The following is a 20407-nucleotide window of genomic DNA, read 5'->3' as shown; positions in this document are numbered from 1 at the left end:
CATTCCTATCGTGTTGCGTTCGGTTGGGGTGTTTCTACGTTCGACTGCCATTTCTTGTAAACACGAAGGCGAATCGTGCATAAGCGAATTCGGTTCATGTTATATAAGATATCGTTCCCCTATTTATAAATCGTGTATGATCGAATTCGTGTACTGCAAACACGTGTTATACGAAGACTGACTGTACTGGTGTTCCCTAAGGTTCAGTTCTTTTCCTCTTGTATATTAATGACCTTCTTTCCTTGACTGGAAATCCTATCCATAGTTTTGCCGATGATAGCACATTGCATTCCACTTTTCATTTTGAGAAAACTTGCACTGCTCAATCAGCTTCAACTTCTCGAATATCTGCTACCAATTCCTTAAATGCCCATCTACAGTTAATTCTCCAGTGGGGAAATGACAACTTAGTTGATTTCACTCCTTCTAAAACTCAGTCTTGTCTTATATCTCGCAAAAAAAGGATTCTTCTGTTCCTATGCTTATCTTTGGTGACACTCCGATTTCTAGGCAAGTTGATATATCTCTTTTGGGGATTCTCTCTCTCTCTCTCTCCCCCTCCCTCTCTCTCTCTCTCTCTCTCTCTCTCTCTCTCTCTCTCTCTCTCTCTCTCTCTCTTTTGGCACAAGCACATTACAAATATTGCTTCCTCTGCATCTAAAAAAACTTGGTTTTCTCTTTTGCTTTTGGCGTTACCTTTGTTCCAAACAGCTGTTCACTCTGTACAAATAGCAAATCTGCCCTACCATGGAATATTGTTCCCACATCCGGGGCGGTGCCCCCAAAACCTATCTCAGTTTTCTACATTCCATTCCAGAGAGGGCAATTAGGTTAATTAATGACTTCTCTCTCTCTCTAACAGAGTCTCTCCACTCACTGTCTCATAGATGCGCTGTTTCTGCTGCATACCTTTTCTACAGATACTTCCATGGGCACTGTTCTACTGAATTGGCTTCTATTATTCCTGCTCTCTCTCTTTCAAAACAGTCCAAATACATGCCGCCACCAGTCAAAATCCATTTACTGTCCAACTTCAAACTCACAGAACCAACTTTTCATCTTCCTCGTTTATTCATTCAACTGCTGTTTTCTGGAACAACCTTCTTCGTACGTATTTCCTGAAGATTACAGTCTACAGAAGTTCAAGTCTAATGTGAAATATCTTCTTTCATCTTCTCTCAACCTCCATCCCAAGCATGGTACCAAGTACTATAGGTTCTAATACATCTCGTGTTTGGGGTTTTCATTAAAAAAAAAAAAAAAAAAATTTCAATATTTTTTGCTCTTAATTTTTCAGTGCTTAAAAAAAAAATTTTAAATTCTTTGTACTCTGTTGTTTTTTCTATTTACCTTACATTGTCATAGCTGATTTCAAAAAGATTAATGAAAACTGTTGTCATACACTATGATTCAAAACATTTAGGTGAGAGTATATATGCATTATCAGCCTTCTGCTCATATTAGCATTAGCATTAGTAGAGGCATATGATGCAAGAAAGTAAGCTTATTCAGCATCAGCCAAAAAAAAAAAAAAAAAACACACCACTCCCATTTCACCCCTCCGTTCGTTCGAAATACCTGTCCAGTTGAGCTTTAAATTTGTTTAGGCTATCAACTTCAACAACAAGTGACGAAAGTCAGTTCCACCAACCAACCACCTGCTGGCCAAAGGCAAATTTCCGCACATCTATCCGACATCCGTCCTTCCTCAATTTGAATTTATGCCCTCTGAGGTGATTATTTTGAGCAAGATGAAGAATCCCATTGGCATTGAGCATGCTCAAACATTCAAAGCCTTATACACCTCTATCAGATCACCTCGCCGGTGCCTAGTCTCCAGACTCTGTAATTTGCAAAACATAAGCCTTTCTTCGTAAGAGCAACCCTTTGTTCCATTCACTAATCTTGTTGCCCTTCTCTGTACCCGTTCCAGCAGCTCTACATCCTTCTTGAAATGAGGCCTCCAGACCTGTATACAGTACTCAAGGTGTGGCCTAACCATTCCCTTATACAAGGGAATAATCACCTCCTTATCCCTGCTAGAAAAATTCCTGTATATCATTGACAAGACACCATGAGCTACTCTTGCAGCTCGTCTGCACTGCTCAGAGAACTTCATATCTGCCTGCACAATTACCCCCAGGTCCTTTTCATTCTCCACTACTGTCAGTGCGGCGCCTCCGTAGCCAGGTGGGAAGGAGCGGCAGTGCGTAGAACACGCTTCTTGATTAGACCGGGGTTCGAGCCCGTCACCACCAAATACGGAGGATGCGGAAAGGTCAGGGAATGACCACCGCATATCCCGGAGCAATATGGCCTTAGTTGCTAATGCTCCTAAAAACCAAATAACAAACTACTGTCAGTGTAGTACCGCAGAGTTGATATGTTGCTCTGGGGTTACTGTTTCCCATATGTAGTACTTTACATTTGTCAATGTTAAACTTCATTTGCCACCTCTCAGCCTATCTGTTCAACCTTTCCAGATCCTGTTGCAGCAGCATAGCGTCAGTAGTGTCCTTAACAACCCTGCCAACCTTTGTATCATCTGCAAACTTGGACATTAAACTTGATATCCCATCATCAATATCATTCATAAACACCGAAAACAACAACGGACCCAACACTGAACCCTGAGGAACTCCACTAATAACATTAGTCCACGTTGAGCAATGTCCATTGATTACCACTCTCTGTCTTCTGCCACTCAACCATCCCCTTATCCATAGCAGCAATTTGCCTCCAATGCCACACTGCTCCAATTTGTGCAGCAGTCTTCCATGTGCAACAGTATCAAAAGCCTTTCTAAGATCCAAATATATAATATCAAAGTTATTTCCTGCATCCAGTTCTTTTGTGACTACATCATAGTATCCAATCAAATTGGTCAGACAAGACCTGCCCTTAACAAAACCATGCTGCGTCTGAGCTATAACTGAATTCTTGTCTAGATGATCCTGCAGTGCTTCTTTAACCAGTGCCTCCATTAATTTACCTGGAACAGAAGTTAAACTGACAGGTCTATAATTACTTGTGTCAGCCTTTGATCCTCCTATGTGAATTGGGGTTACATTTGCACATCTCCAGTCTATGGGTACCTCCCCTGAGTCCAAAGAAGCTCTCATAATTATGGCTAGGGGTTTGCTTACTTCCTATGCTGCCTCCTTTAATATAACTGGATAGATCCCATCCACCCCGGGTGCCTTTTTTATGTTTATCCTCAACAATCTCTCCTCCACTTTCCTCTCAGTTATTACAAAATCATCCAGCTCACTGCCAATGTTTACTTTACCTACATCATTCTCCTTCCTGAATAACTCCTCATGCGTGAATGTAGATGCAAAATACTCGTTTAGATTGTTAGCCACCTGAGCAGGATCCTCAAATGTTGAACCATCAATATCCAGTGGACCTATCTGATTCATCCCTTTCCTTCTTGAGTTTAAATAGGTAAAGAACTCTTTTCTGTTTTTCTTTGTATCCTTTGCCAGGGATTTTTCATAATCTGCCTTTGCCTGCCTAATCTCCTTTGTGACTTGGTTACAGACCAACTTATATCTATCATAGGCTTCCATGTCACCCATTAATTTGTATGTATCCCATGCATTTTTCTTCTCTGCCACATGTGTCATTAGTTCATCTGACAACCATTTAGGCCTAGACCTTGAACAATATTTCTTAGTTGGTATGTACAGCCTGGTAGCCTCCAAGATTAGTTCCTTGAATGCTTCCCATTTTGAGTTTGCTGTTGGTAACATCATCAGTTGGTCCCACTGTATAGAATTTAAATACTGTCTCAGACCATCGTAGTCGCCTTTACGAAAACAAAAATCCTTCCCTTTACCTCTGATGGTAGTTACCTCCTTGAGTAAATCCCACTTTAACACACTGTGATCACTGCCGCCTAGTGGTTCATTTATCTGCAGATTCTTAATGCATGAAGAATCACTACTGATAATCAGATCAAGAGTATTGCTCCCCCTTGTTGCCTCACGAACATGCTGATGTAGAAAACAATCATCCAATAAATCCACAAAAGCCTTGCTAGTGTGCGAGTGACCAATCCACAAATTCCAGTCAGTATCTGGGAAATTAAAATCCCCCATTATAAGACTCTCTGATTTACTGGCCCACTCTATTTCCCTGTACAATATCTTATTATACTCATAAGAGTCATTAGGCCTATAGCACACTCCTACTCTCAATTTTGATTTCCCTATGCTTATGTCACACCAAACTGACTCGACACTGCCCTGTCCATCGATGTCGACTGGCTTCACTTCCTTGGACTTTATGTGTTTCTTAACTAATAGCATAACCCCTCCTCCCCTCCCCTCCTGTCCTGTCTATCCTTTCTATACTCATTGTATTCCCCAAATTCCAGTTCCGCATTCCTTATATCTGTGTGACACGTCTCTGATATTCCAACAATATCTGTCTTTGATGTTTTGAGCAATACTTCAAATTCATCAAATTTATTTACCAAACTCCTAGCATTCGTGTACACGCAGGTATACATGCACCTGTTTCTATTCTTAGCCACCCTAACCCAACCCATGTGTTTACTTGTACCGCAATGACTCCCAGCAGTCTCTGAAATAACCTGCATCTTGTTTTTCAGGCTTCTGCTCATTTCAATAGAAGCAGTGCAAGAATCACTTCCACCCTCTGCCAGTGGCTACTGTCAATCTATTAGTCCTTGTTTCCCCCCCAACTAGCAGTTTTCCGACCCACCTAACACTGCCTCGACAGCATCAGCCAAAATTCTTGCACCCTTTCTATTTAAGTGTATCCCATCCCTGTAGAAGCAATCTCTCCTGTTAACAAGTACAGTCCAGGCTGGAAAAAATTCTACCCCTTGAGCCTTGCACAATCCCTCCAGGGCCGAATTGATCGACAAGGCTCTCATCATATACTCCCTCCTATCGGGTCTGGGCAGATTTGCAGACACTTTCAAATTCAATCCTAATTCACGGCTTTTTTTCAACAGTGACCTGTACTTGCTATGTAATTCTGCTGGTCTCCTACTCTTAATATCATTAGTGCCACCGTGTACAACTATATCACCTTTTGTGCCCTTAAAAGATGATATCCGCTCTACAACGTCATCAACCTTTGCCCCTGGCAGACAAACCCTGGTCCTATTCCACCTATCCTTTTTACAAAGCATGTTCCCCGTTTCCCTGATAATAGAGTCACCAACAACTACTATTGTCATACACTATGATTCGAAACTTTTAGGTGGGAGTATATATGCATTATCAGCCTTCTGCTCATATTATCCTGAAAAGCATTCCATTTCATAAAATTAACTATTTAAGCTCTGTTTTGTTGACTAGTGTTGTATTTTCATTTTTAGAATTTATTGAATGTGCTGCACATACATATTTTATTATTTTTTTTTATTTTTTATTTTTTTTCATTTATTTATTTATTTATTTTTATTTTTTATTTTATTTTTTTTTTTGCAGATCCTTTTGACTTGAGTCATAATTTAGGGAGTGGACTTTCTAGAAAGAGTAAGAACATTTTTCAAAAATATATAATTTTATTTAATTATATTTATGTATTATTTGAAGGAGTGTTTTTTTCCCTAATGTATGCTGTTATATCATACTGGCTCCTTTTGTCATAAAGTAAAACATCAGATGGGATGATACAGGGTGTCAGATCAGAAATTTGCATACCCACATGCAAATTTCTTCATGCTAACAATATAGAGATAGAGTATTGTTAGCATGAGGGGACACCACTAATAATATTAGTCCACAAAGAAGAGTTTCCAGTTGATTACAACTCTCTATCTTCTTCCACTCAACCATTCCTTTATCCTTAGCAGCAACTTGCCCTTAATGCCACACTGCTCCAATTTATACAGCAGTCTTTTATGGTGAACAGTATCAAAAGCTTTCCTGAAATCGGAGTACAGGATATCAAAATTAATTTTTGCATCCAGTTCCTTTGTCACAATATCATAGTATCCAATGATATTGGTCCGACAAGATTTTCCTTTAATAAACCCATTCTGTGTCTGAACTGTAACTGCAATCTTGTCTATATGACCCTACATTAATTCTTTAACCAGTGACTCTATTATTTTCTTGGAACAGAAGTTAATCTAACAGGTCTGTAATTACTTTTGTTGCCCTTTTATCCCCCTTTTTGAATTGGGGATATGTTTGCACATCTCCAGTCTGTGAGGACTTCCCATGAGTTCCAAGGATGCTCTCATAATTATGGTTAAGGGTTTGCTTACTTCCTTTGCTGCCTCCTTTAATATAAGTGGATAAATCCCATCCACTTCAGGTGCCTTTCTTATGTTTAATTTCAGCAGTTTCTCTTCTACTTTCCTCAGTTATTACAAAATCATTTAGCTCACTCTTAGAGTTTGACTTTGCCTTCTGGCCTCCAGTTCCTTACAGAATTCCTCATTTCTGAATGTAGATGTAAAATGCATTCAGTTTGTCAGCTACCTGAGCAGAATCAACAGTCGAACCACCTATATCAAGCAGACCAATCTGGTTCATCCCCTTCCTTCTAGAATTTACATAAGTAAAGAAGTCTGCTGTTTTTCTTTGCATCCTTTATTAAATTTTCTCATAATCTGCCTTCGCTTGCCTGACCTCCTTTGTTGCTTGATTACAGACTAGCTTATATCTACCAGAGGCTTCTGTCGCCTGATAATTTATATGCATCCCATACATTTTTATTCTCTGCCATGGGTCACATTACATCATTTGACATCCATTTAGACCTAAATCTTGAGCAGTATTTCTTAGTTGCAATGAAAAGCTTAGCAGCTTCCATGATTAATTCCTTGAATGCTTCCCATTTAGAATTTGACGTTGGTTACATCATCAGTTGTTCCCACTGTATAAAATTTAAAAATTGTCTTAGACCACTATAGTCTGAGACCTTGAGAAAGCAAAAACCCTTCCATTTATCTATGTTGATAGTTATATCTTTAAGTACATCCCATATCAATATGCCACTTAGTGGTTGCTTTATCTGTAAATTCTTAATGGTTAATGTATAAGTAATCACTGCTGTTAATCAGATCAAGATAATTAGTCCCTCTGGTTGCTTTTCTAACATGCTGCTGTAGAAAACAGTCATTCAATGAATCCACAAAATCTTGCTAGTGTGCTAGTGACCAATCCTCAAGTTCCAGTCACTATCTGGGAAGTTAAAATCCCCCTTTACAAAATCTTCTGATTTACTGTCCCAATCTTATTTCTCTGTACAATTGTTTGTTGTACTCATCAGAGTCATTAGGCCTCTAACTCGCTCCTACTCTCATTTTTTCTTTCCCTGTGCTTATGTCACTCCAAAGTGACTCGACATTGCAATGGCCACCCATGTCAACTGGATTCACTGGCTTAGATTTTATGTGTTTCTTTACTAACAGCATAACCCATCCTCCCTTCCTATCCTGTCTGTTCTTTCCGTATACATTGTATTCCCCATATTAAAATTCTTCATTCCTTATATATGTGCGACACCACGTCTCTGATATGCCCAGGTCTGGATTTGATATCTTGACTCGTACTTCAGATTCATCAAATTTATTTACTATGCTCCTAGCATTGGTGTGCATGCAAGTATACATGCACCTGTTCTTACTCTTAGTTACCCTAACACAGCCTATGTAATTGTTTCATGATCCTTGTTCCTTTTCTTCTCTTCTTGAACAAATACATTTCACTGTACATCGTTCAAATTCTCTTTATAAAACTACTTTCTCACTGTCTCTCCCTCTACTCAACACTAACTCTGTTTTGTTTCCTTCAGATATTGAATAATTACAACACTGATTTTACACTTAATCCATCTGTGTATAAGAATTTGCTCCTTACTCTGTTTTCTTAATCTAAATTTTGTATATATTTTAATTCTACTTTTGTGTTGATTATTACTGTTTTGTATTGATTCTGTAACTGTCAGCATTCTCACCATTATTTAGGGTCTGTGTTCCCCTACAGGGTGAAAAGTCTGTATATAAATAAATAACTCCCAGCAGTCCTTTTCACCTCTGCCTATGGCTTCAGTTAATCTATTAGTCTGTGTATCTCCTCCACATGCTATCATTTTTCCTGACCTGCCTAACACTGCCCCAGTAGTATTGGCATTGTTTAAAAGACCTTGAAATCATGAGATGTTCAACTACAAAACCTGTATACATCAATTACCAAGGAGACCTCACTGAATACTTGTCAAAATGCCAGTGGTTGAAGGAAGAAAAGACATACAGAGGCTTAAGGCAGAGATGGACAGGAGGCAAAAAAAAAAAAAAAAAAAAAAGTAGCTAAGCCAATAAATAGCAGTAAGACAAGATATGCTGTAAAATTTGCAGGGAAAGTGTTCCATAAAAAAAAGTTGCTCACTTCCATTGCACACTGTTTATTTAGCTCTCAAAATCCCACCCAAAAGTCATCAGAATCAGCTGCTACTCCAGTTTTGATATCTCCCAGTGCGAGCTCTGCCACTACGATAACAAAGTGGTTAAGGAAAGCCAAAAATACATGAACAGCCACCAGTAATATAAGAGAAAAGTGGATATTGAAGATAAGGAGGTACCGCATGACTCGACATTGGATTGCGAAAACAAAGCCCTCAGTTGGATCCACCGTATCTAAATAATGGCACATTCAAATTTAGTTTTTTATAAAGAAATTAAATATTTAAAAATGCTCTGTTTTTTTTATGACTTTTATTTTCAAAGAAACGTGTTGAAAATTTTAAACAAAGTGGTTATAGGCATAAAATATAAAGATGAGGCCTCTTCCATTTTCAAGTTAAAAAAAAAAAAAGTTACAAACATGCAAAATTTTAAATATGCAAATGTGAATATATTTCTGCTTATTATACGAGAGGGTATCAAAATGTTTGTACCCTTACCTAGAAATAATAGCCCTAGAAAGGTGAAACTTCACAGGAACTTTAATCCTTTTCTATGTACTCTGCATGCATAGTAATGCATTTCTCCAATCTATGGATCGGTTGTTTAATGCCTTGATCATAGGAGTCTGCACTTTTTGCCTCGGCGCCTCCGTAGCCGGGTAGGCAGGAGCAGCAGTGAGTAGCACACGCTTCTTGATTAGACCGGGGTTCGAGCCCGTCACCACCAAATACGGAGGATGCGGAAAAGTCAGGGAATGACCACCGCATATCCTCGGAGCAATATGGCCTTAGTTGCTAATTCTCCTCTAAAAAAAAACTAAAAAATAACAAATAACTTTTTGCCTGAAACCACGATTGCACTTCGTTGATGACTTCCTGAGATGAATCAAAGTGGCATCCACGCAATGGTTTCTTCATTTCTCGAAACAAGAAGTCTGATGGTGCTAGGTCAGGAGAATAGGGTGGGTGCTGCAGTAGTTCAAAACCGCACTGGGCAACAAAGTTGGTGGTGGCAATGGCCGTGTGAATCAGTGCACTGTCTGACAGAAGACTGAGACCTTTGGTTAACATTTCACGCTTTTTCACCTTCGAAGCATCATGTAACTTTTTCAAAAGATTTCTGTAGTATTCTCCGGTAAGTGTGGAACCATGAAATAGGTAATCTGTCAGGATAACCCCTTTTCTGTCTCAAAACGCAGACAACATCACCTTCTTCGCAGATGGAGTCTTTGCCCCTTTTTGGGAAGTGTGCTTCTACTGCTTTGACATGTCTTTAGTCTCTAGATCATACTGGTACACCCAGCATTCATCATTTGTCACCAACCGATCAAAAAAGTTCTCAACATCCCCATTACACATATCCAACAATTGACAAGAACATTGATAACTGCAGGAACTTGATAACTGCATGATACTCGACTTTGTCAACCATAGCGTCCTTCCTCAGATTCTGGACTCCACCTCTGGTGTACGATCACTTATGGGAATGAAATTTCACATGTTAGTTATTGAATATGTAGACAACTTATATTAAAAATGGCATTTTCCTACTGATGTTTTATCTAGGTCAGGGTACAAACTTTTTATATACCCCTCATATGTATAAATAGTTTTTAATTTTTTTTTTTTTTTTTAAGTTAAAAGTAAAACATAGGGCCGTACTTCATGCTATAACTATGGGAAAGTAATAAATAAAAATTTAAAAATAATTCCAAGTAAAATTTTTCTATATTTAGGAAGGTGAAGAAGGTCACAAAGTTTTTCTTCAACCAGTGATTGATTATGGGCTTGCTATTTTCAAGTTACTCATCAGCAGGTGTGAGCCAACACTGCTGGTTAAAGAAATATAATTAATAATTGTACAATCATACAAAAAACAGAGTTGGGGATGAACCTGTCAATGGAGAAGTCACCATCCTTGTGAGTAACCATACCCCTTTACACCCTAGGACTCTTGCCTTAAAAACAGCAGCAGTAACAGGTCACCTTACAAAAGGGGTTTCTCCTCATTCTTTGCTCTATTTATTTACTCCCTAGGAACAACAGCCTGTAAGGTAGACCTTCACCTTGTTAAGCAATTGCATGCCCCTTGTCTATTATTAGGGGATTTTAATTGATGTTAATACCTGGTGGAGGAGTGGTGATATCAGTGGAAGTGGTTAATTTGCATCTGCAATCTGCTCAAAAACATTCATCTGGCCCCTCTAAATGTGGGCTCTAATAACTACCTGTACATTTACCCCCACTGGTCTTTCTTTATGTGCCCTTCTGTTCTTCCTGCGGAGGTTGAAGAAAATCTTCATGGTAGTGATCACCCTTCATCCATAGCAGTATCTTGCCTGTGATACCACACTGCTCCACTAATTACAGCAGTGTGGTATCACAGGCTAGTGTATCAGATAGGCCAGGTAAGACCTCTTCTTAATAATTCCATGTTGCGATTTCCATATAATTCCATACCTGTCCAGCTGATCCTATGTTACTTCTGTAACCACTCTCTCCATTATTTTTCATGGTCAAAATTGCAGGTTTCTAGTTACTCTCTTCACCCTTTCATCTCCCTTTGAGAACAGAGATACTTGACATCTCCAATCTAAAAGGAAGAATCCTAAATTCAAGAATGTTCTCATAATTATGGCCAAAGGCCTGTTTCCTCTTTTGCTGCTTCTTTTAATATAATTGTATAGATCTGGGCAGCCTCTGGTGCCTTATTTACTCTTAACTTCAACAACTTCCCTTCCACTTTCTCATTTATCATAAAATCATTTTTAACTCCCAGTTATAAATTGGACCTCTTCTGCATACCTGCTCCCTCTCTGGATTTACTCTGGAGATTCAGTCTGTTTTACTTGTTCTCACACTGTCATAATGTAACTTGTGACAGTTTCTCCATCTTTTCACACAAAAAAAATTGATTATAGAACATGTTAAATTTGCAATTATTTTTTAAATTTTGCTTATTTTTGTTCATGAATTGTCCACCAGATGTTCTGTGTAATCAATTCTCCATTCTCTCCTTAATTAAGTTACGGATAGAATGTTAATAATATAATTAATATATTCTTAATTAATAATTAATTAAGATATTAATTAATATAATTAATTAACTTAATTAATATATTCTGAGTATTTCCAACCATGTACTGAGTGGCTTGCTGACTTGTTCCTTGCTTTAAAATTCACACATTGAATGTGTCTTAATATTCCTACAATTACAGAAAATGTGGCCACTTTCTCCACAGTGACTGCAAATTAGGCTTTGGGCACCTTCTTCTATACATTTTTAAGGTGTGACCAAAGCATTGACAGTTATGATATCTCATAACTAGGGAAAAAAATCCTTGTATCTGCTGGAAATCACATCCAAAAAAATTCATTGCTGAAAAATAATAAATTTCTTAATGTGATGTGACATTTTAGTTATCCAATTTTTCCCTATCTTTGAAATATTTTTGCTCAAAAAGCAAATGAATACCTGTTAATAAACATCTTCCCTAGCATTGCCCATGTGAATCAGGTTTTTATCAAAAAAGGTTTAGCATGATCTACCCCTTTGTCATTTCATTGCCTAAATATAGACCTGTTAGTTTAACTTCTGTTCCAGGTAAATTAATGGAGGCACTGGTTAAAGAAGCACTGCAGAATTCAGTTATAGCTCAGACGCAGCATGGTTTTGTTAAGGGCAGGTCTTGCCTGACCAATTTGATTGGATACTATGATGTAGTCACAAAAGAACTGGATGCAGGGAATAACTTTGATATTATATATTTGGATCTTAGAAAGGCTTTTGATACTGTTGCACATGGAAGACTGCTGCACAAATTGGAGCAGTGTGGCATTGGAGGCAAATTGCTGCTATGGATAAGGGGATGGTTGAGTGGCAGAAGACAGAGAGTGGTAATCAATGGACACTGCTCAACGTGGACTAATGTTATTAGTGGAGTTCCTCAAGGTTCAGTGTTGGGTCCGTTGTTGTTTTCGGTGTTTATGAATGATATTGATGATGGGATATCAAGTTTAATGTCCAAGTTTGCAGATGATACAAAGGTTGGCAGGGTCGTCAAGGACACTACTGACGCTATGCTGCTGCAACAGGATCTGGAAAGGTTGAACAGATGGGCTGAGAGGTGGCAAATGAAGTTTAACATTGACAAATGTAAAGTACTGCATATGGGAAACAGTAACCCCAGAGCAACGTATCAACTCTGCGGTACCACACTGACAGTGGTGGAGAATGAAAAGGACCTGGGGGTAATTGTGCAGGGAGATATGAAGTTCTCTGAGCAGTGCAGACGAGCTGCAAGAGTAGCTCATGGTGTCTTGTCAATGATATACAGGAATTTTTCTAGAAGGGATAAGGAGGTGATTATTCCCTTGTATAAGGCAATGGTTAGGCCACATCTTGAGTACTGTATACAGGTCTGGAGGCCTCATTTCAAGAAGGATGTAGAGCTGCTGGAACGGGTACAGAGAAGGGCAACAAGATTAGTAAATGGAACAAAGGGTTGCTCTTACGAAGAAAGGCTTAAGTTTTGCAAATTACAGAGTCTGGAGACTAGGCACCGGCGAGGTGATCTGATAGAGGTGTATAAGGCCTTGAATGGTTTGAGCATGCTCAATGCCAATGGGATTCTTCATCTTTCTCAGAATAATCACCTCAGAGGGCATAAATTCAAATTGAGGAAGAACGGATGTCGGATAGATGTGCGGAAATTTGCCTTTGGCCAGCGGGTGGTTGGTTGGTGGAACCGACTTCCATCACTTGTTGTTGAAGTTGATAGCCTAAACAAATTTAAAGCTCAACTGGACAGGTATTTCGAACGAACGGAGGGGTGAAATGGGAGAGGGTTTTTTTTTTTTTTTTTGGGCTGATGCTGAATAAGCTTGCTTTCTTGCATCGTATGCCTCTACTAATGCTAATGCTAATGCTAAATTGTAAAAAATAAATTTTTGGGCTAGCTTTTATTGGTTTTGAGAATATTGTACCTAATTTTCTAATTCTTTCATTTTTTCTTATGCCCCTATCTCCTTCTGAGTTTCTGTCTTAATAAAGATCCCTCTTTCCGCAATTTATCTCGTTTTCCATATCCTAACACCTCCCAGATTCTTTTCATTTCTTTATTCACAGCAGCCTAAATATCCCAACTCATCTTAAGTTTCCAACCTTGCTTTGCTTTGATTACTAGCACATGATCTATACTTTTTATCGCTCATCCTTTAAGAGCTTTGGGGTGGCCCAGCAATGTTAGCAGACACTGGTGGTGCAGTACTACTACCACCTTTTACAACATCACTATACTTCTTCCTACCTCCATCCACAGTTGGTTCCCACCTGTAATAGTTATCAGCAACCTGCTGCAGACATTGCACCTTCTTCTTTATGGCCTCATTTTGCACTCCAAGTTCTAGGATACCTTAGAGAGAGAGAGAGGGAGGGAGAGGCATCTCCGTAGCCAGGTGGGAAGGAGCAGCACTGCGTAGCACACGCTTCTTGATTAGACCGGGGTTCGAGCCCGTCACCACCAAATACGGAGGATGCAGAAAGGTCAGGGAATGACCACTGCATATTCCTGGAGCAACATGGCCTTAGTTGCTAATGCTCCTAAAAAAAAAAAAACCAAACCAAAACCTTATAGAGAGAGAACCTTGGCTGTTTCCTTCCTGCTGAATCCATTTTCTTTATTAAATAGAAAGCCCCCAATGCCACTTCATAACATTGAGAGATCTTAGCGTTCCCGTCTCCCTGTTGCCCAACAATTTCTTTCTTGTCTGGCTCAGATTCACCTATTTCTTCATCAATGGAGAAAAGTGCCTTTAATGAAGATAACTGTTGGCTCCATTCATCCCTTGCAGCCATTATCTCTTTTGAACATAAGGTGTTCTTCTTGGGCAGCTGCATAACCAAGTCAGCATGCCATTTCATGCAAGTAAATGCTACATTTTCTTTACCACTCTCCAGTGTCTTTTTCCTGCTTGCTGCATTTCTTGTCTTGGCAGTCTTCTACATCAAGATGGTGGGGTACCAATGGAACGGCACGGGAAAGTATTAGCAGAGGCACAAGAAGCAGAAATGACACAAGACAGTAATTAGTGGCAAACATTTATTTGACATAATATTAACAATGGAGTACGAGATGGATGCATTTCGTGATGTTACAACAGATGCTCGAAGGTTCCACCATGAGACGTGATGCATGCGTGACACCGACGCAGCATGGATTGGCGGACACGGTCGAACACATCTGGAGTTTCTTTGACAGTAGCAGTAGCACAGGCGAGTCTTGCCACGAGATCCATTTCCGTCTCCATAAGCAATTCATACACGATAGATTTGAGGGCCCCCACAGAGAGAAATCAAGGCTCAATAAATCAGGTGAGCGTGGGGGCCCAGGCAACGGGTCCACCACGGCCAATCCATCGACGCCCAAAACACCTGTTCAAATGGTCACGAACACCTTCCATAATGGGCAGGCGCCTCGTCATGTTGAAACCAAATGTTGCGTCTCACATTTGCTGGAACATCGTCAAGTAACCCTGGTAGAACTTGTTCAAGAAAGGTCCGATATTTAGCGGAGTTCATGCAGGATGGTAACAGGTATGGGCCGACTAAGCAGTCACTGACCATACCTGCCCACACATTTATTGCGAAGCGATGTTGTGCCGCTTGGGGGCGCACACCGTGTGGGCCCTCTGCTAATCCATACACTAGGTGCATGTCTGCCAGCTCACAGTTCGTATATCGATGCATGCTTGAATGAGTAAACCAGAAATTTTCCCTCTCCCAAACTGATGAACAGTGCCATGTACCGACTTACGGTGACGTTTCCGGTTATGGGTTCCTATGCAATTCACATTCCTTTGAATGTTGCCTGCCTCCCCTGAATGTTTGTGCCGATATTTTTGAGACACCCTGTATATTTCCTGAAAATTACAGTCTAATGTCAATAATACCATGTGTCTTTTCAGTTTTCAACCTATGCATAGTACTGAATATCATAGGTTCTAATACCTTTTTTGTTGGGGGGGTTTACTTTAAAACCCACACATGCACACACAAAATATACATAGTGTCTATCAGCTGGACAGATAGCAGAGGAATGGTTAATATTAGAATTGTGGAATGTCTAAAGTAATAGTTACAGAAGCCATGAATGCATGGCTTCTGTAACTATTACTGAAGATGCATGAATACAGAGCTGGCCAGTCTTATCAAGCAGTGTTTCACAACATGCCATCCTCAGACCACTTGTGGTTTGCATAGCTTATGAAAGTGGACCACGGGACTTTGACCAGTAAAGGTTTTTATAGTAAAACGCCGCTTTTTTTTTTTTTTTTTTTTTTTGCGGTAGGCAATAATCCCCAATTAACATTGATATGAGATACATATCGAATTCCTGTTGACAAGAATATTTGCATGCACAGCTTTTTTGGGAGGTGCTAAATGCTGTGTTGCTTAAAAATTATTATTATTATTTTTTTTTTTTTTTTTAACTTCTGATTTAAAAATTAGTAGTGTAATTATTATTTATGATTCTCTGATTGAAGTTTGTTAATTTGTTTGTTGCTTGGCCTTTGTAATTACTTAAGAAGCCACAGTTGACTTATGCTGCCATTGAATAGTATCGATAAGAATGTTCAAATTTTGCTGTTATTGTGTTGTACAATAAGAACTTCAAATTCTGCTGGCATTGTTATAGTATTGAGGTGATACTTGGAAGTTTTCTGCCTACGTTTGTAGCAGTGAAATCAATATCAAAAGAAGCCTATAAACTATAATTTATAGCATAGAAACAATAGTTTTTAATAATGTGACTTTGTCACGTAGTACAAACGTAATCTAAAATAGTGTAGTTTGTACTGCCATTAAATAAACAGGATAAATGTAGCATATTCTTTCGATCTAGCTAGCAGAATGTTGTTTTCAAATTAAATTTAGACAAATGTCATGCCTCAGACTAGAGCAGCAAAGCAAAGGCTCAGCATAGCAGGAATGCTTTGGTTTAGGGGAGAACTCCTGAAGGCAACTCCCTGAGTAAGCAGGATTATGTTTCACAAAAACAGCACTAGTAATTATGTTACTTGTGCTCTTTTTGCAAATCTACTTCTAGCAGAACATGATAGAGCCATAGGGGATGCCTTTTTGTGATTCAGTGCAAAGAATATGACGTGAAATGCAACCCCAGCATTCTTATGGATTATATGAGGGCTTGAAGAATAGGCTTGATACCCTTAAAGGATTAACAGAGAGGGAATCCATCGAGCACTCAGCTGCCCATCCCAAAGCTTGAGCACATACTCCAGCATCAGACAACACAAAGGCATTCCCTGCAGCAGAAATCTTTGGTCTCACAGGAGGTAGCTATAGTTGGTGATTCGATTTTCAGGAAAGTGGGAAATATATTGTGTAAAAAAACGGACAAGTGGAATAGGACCAGGGTGTCTGCCAGAGGCTGAAGTCTATGATATTGTAGAACTTCTGTTATCTTTTAAGGGCAAAAAAGGAAATATTGTTGTACGTGTTGGCAGTAATTATATTGAGTAGGAGATCTGAGAATTTAATTGCAAGTACAGAGCAATGTTGAGAAAAACTTGTAAGTTAGGATTGAAAATGTTGGCAATTCTTCCCAGATACAATAGGAGGGAATACATACTATTTGTTAACAGAAGGGACTGCTTCTACAGGGATGGAATACACTTAAATAGAAAGGGTGCAAGAATATTTGCTGATGCTATCGAGGCAGTGTTAGGTGGGTCGGAAAACTGCTAGCTTGGGGGGATACAAGGACAAATAGATAAATGGTAGCCACTGGCAGAGGTGAAAGTGATTCTTGCACTGCTTCTATTGGAATGAACAGAAGCCTAGAAAACAAGATGCAGGATATTTCAGAGACTGCTGGGAGTCACTGCGGTACAAGTAAACACATGGGTTGTGTTAGGGTAGATAAGAAAAAGAACAGGTGCATGTATACTTGCGTGTACACCAATGCTAGGAGTTTGGTAAATAAATTTGATGAATTTGAGGTATTGCTCAAAGCATCAAAGACGGATATTGTTGGGATATCAGAGACGTGGTGTCACACAGATATAAGGAATGCAGAACTGGAATTTGGGAAGTACAATGTCTACAGAAAGGATAGACAGGATAGGAAGGGAGGAGGGGTTATGCCATTAGTCATGAAACACATAAAATCCAAGGAAGTGAACCCAGTTGACATCGCTGGACAGTGCAGTGTCGAGTGAGTTTGGTGTGACATAAGCATTGGGAGATCAAAATTGAGAGTAGGAGTGTGCTATAGGCCTAATGACTCTGATGAATATAATAAGAAACTGTACAGGGAAATAGAGTGGGCCAGTAAATCAGAGAGTCTTATAATGGGAGATTTTAATTTCCCAGATATTGACTGGAATTTGTGGGTTGGTCACTCACACACTAGCAAGGCTTTTGTGGATTTATTAGATGATTGTTTTCTAAATCAGCATGTTAGGGAGGCAACTAGAAGGAATAATACTCTTGATTTGATTATCAGTAGTGATTCTTCATGCATTAAGAATCTGCAGATAGAGGAACCACTAGGTGGCAGTGATCATAGTGTGCTAAAGTGGGATTTACTCAAAGAGGTAACTACCATCAGGGCTAAAGGGAAGGGTTATTGCTTTCGTAAAGGCGACTACGATGGTCTGAGACAGTATTTAAATTCTATACAGTGGGACCAACTGATGATGATACCAACAGAAAATTCAAAATGGGAAGCATTCAAGAACTTATCTTGGAGGCTACTAGGCTTTACATACCAACTAAGAAATATTGTTCAGGGTTTAGACCTAAATGGATGTCAGATGAACTAATGAGACATATGGCAGAGAAGAAAAATGCATGGGATACATATAAATTAACACGTAACACAGAAGCCTATGATAGATATAAGTTGATCTGTAACCAAGTTACCAAGGAGGTTAGGCAGGCGAAGGCAGATTACGAGAAATATTTGGCAAGAGATGCAAAGAAAAACAGCAAAGAGTTCTTTACTTATGTAAACTCTAGAAGGAAGGGGATGAATCAGATTGGTCCACTTGATATCAATGGTTCAACTGTTGATGATCCTGCTCAGGTAGCTAACAAACTAAATGAATATTTTGCATCGACATTCACACATGAGGAGTTATTCAGCGAGGGGAATGCCAGAGGTGTATTCAACTTAATTGGATACTATGACCAATTTGATTGGATACTATGATGCAGTCACAAAAGAACTGGATGCAGGGAATAACTTTGAATATTATATACTTGGATCTTAGAAAGACTTTTGATACTGTTGCACGTGGAAGACTGCTGCACAAATTGGAGCAGTGTGGCACTGGAAGCAAATTGCTGCTATGGATAAAGGGGTGGTTGAGGGGGAGAAGACAGAGAGTGGTAATCAATGGACACTGCTCATTGTGGACTAATGTTATTAGTGGAGTCCCTCAGGGTTCAGTGTTGGGTCCATTATTGTTTTCTGTATTTATAAATAATATTGATGATGGTATATCTAGCTTAATCTCCAAGTTTGCAGACGATACAAAAGTTGGCAGGGTTGTTGAGGACACTACTGACGCTAGCTGCTGCAACAGGATCTGGAAAGGTTGAGCAGATGGGCTGAGAGGTGCAAATGAAGTTTAACATTGACAAATGTAAAGTACCTCATATGGGAAACAGCAACCCCAGAGCAACGTATCAGCTCTGTGGTACTACACTGACAGTGGTAGAGAATGAAAAGGACCTGGGGGTAATTGTGCAGGCAGATATGAAGTTCTCTGAGCAGTGCAGATGGGCTACAAGAGTAGCTTATGGTGTCTTATCAATGATATATACAGGAATTTTTCTAGCAGTGATAAGGAGGTGATTATTCCCTTTTATAAGGCAATGGTCAGGCCACACCTTGAGTACTGTATACAGGTCTGGAGGCCTCATTTCAAGAAGGATGTAGAGCTGCTGGAACGAGTATAGTAATACCCCGACTTACGCGAACTCGGAGTTACGCAGTTCTTTATTTTTTAATTTGGCAACACTGCTGCCCACTATCTTCAAGGTCATTTTTCATATGCTATCGATATACGGTGCGACAGCGGAGAGTTAGAGCAAAATATGAACAAAATTCAACTTTGCTGCCGCACGAGCTGCACACATATACAAGAATTTGCATTCCAACTGTCATATTTATATGTGTGCGTTCGAATTCGTGCTCAACTTTTGTCGGAAATTACATCGTTTTCACGAATAAAAAAAAACTTTCCAGGCTTTAAGGTTTCCAAAGACCAATTGACAATGATGGTCAGCGGGAATGCAACTGGTGATTGCAAGTTAAAACCTCTCTTAAGTTATTGCTCCGAAAACCGAAGAGTTTTAAAATATATATCTAAAATTAGCTTACCAGTGATTTGGAAGTCAAATCATAAAGCTTGGGTGACAGCTTCCGTTTTTGAGGACCGGTTTGGTCACCATTTCATACCCGAAGTCGAACATTAGGGTTGAATTTGAAAGTGTCTGCAATTCTGCCCAGACACGATAGGAGGGAGTATATGATGAGAGCCTTGTCGATCAATTCGGCCCTGGAAAGATTGTGCAAGGCTCAAGGGGTAGAATTTTTTTCAGCCTGGACTGTACTTGTTAACAGGAGAGATTGCTTCTACAGGGATGGGATACACTTAAATAGAAAGGGTGCAAGAATATTTGCTGATGCTATCGAGGCAGTGTTAGGTGGGTCGGAAAACTGCTAGCTTGGGGGGAGACAAAGACTAATGGATTAACAGTAGCCACGGGCAGAGGTGAAAGAGATTCTTGCACTGCTTCTATTGGAATGAGCAGAAGCCTGAAAAACAAGATGCAGGATATTTCAGAGACTGCTGGAAGTCATTGCGGTACAAGTAAACACATGGGTTGTGTTAGGGTAGCTAAGAATAGAAACAGGTGCATGTATACTTACGTGTACACTAATGCTAGGAGTTTAGTAAATAAATTTGATGAATTTGA

General features: G+C 39.4%; 1 protein-coding gene across 1 annotated transcript in view; it reads left to right on the top strand.

Moving 5' to 3' along the window:
- The window catches only part of LOC150077612 (terminal uridylyltransferase 4-like), a 753631-nt gene that overhangs the window by 634747 nt on the left and 98477 nt on the right, over positions 1-20407 (top strand). Inside the window, exon 21 of the mRNA XM_090385959.1 lies at positions 5469-5516. Within this exon, the coding sequence (XP_090242085.1) occupies positions 5469-5516 (48 nt within the window). The remainder of the gene's footprint in view (positions 1-5468; positions 5517-20407) is intronic.

This window comes from Mastigoproctus giganteus, chromosome 12 (genome assembly GCF_048544385.1).
Source record: "Mastigoproctus giganteus isolate SK-2022 chromosome 12, ASM4854438v1, whole genome shotgun sequence".
Lineage (NCBI taxonomy): Eukaryota > Metazoa > Arthropoda > Arachnida > Uropygi > Thelyphonidae > Mastigoproctus > Mastigoproctus giganteus.
This window is presented reverse-complemented; position numbering and strand designations above follow the sequence as displayed.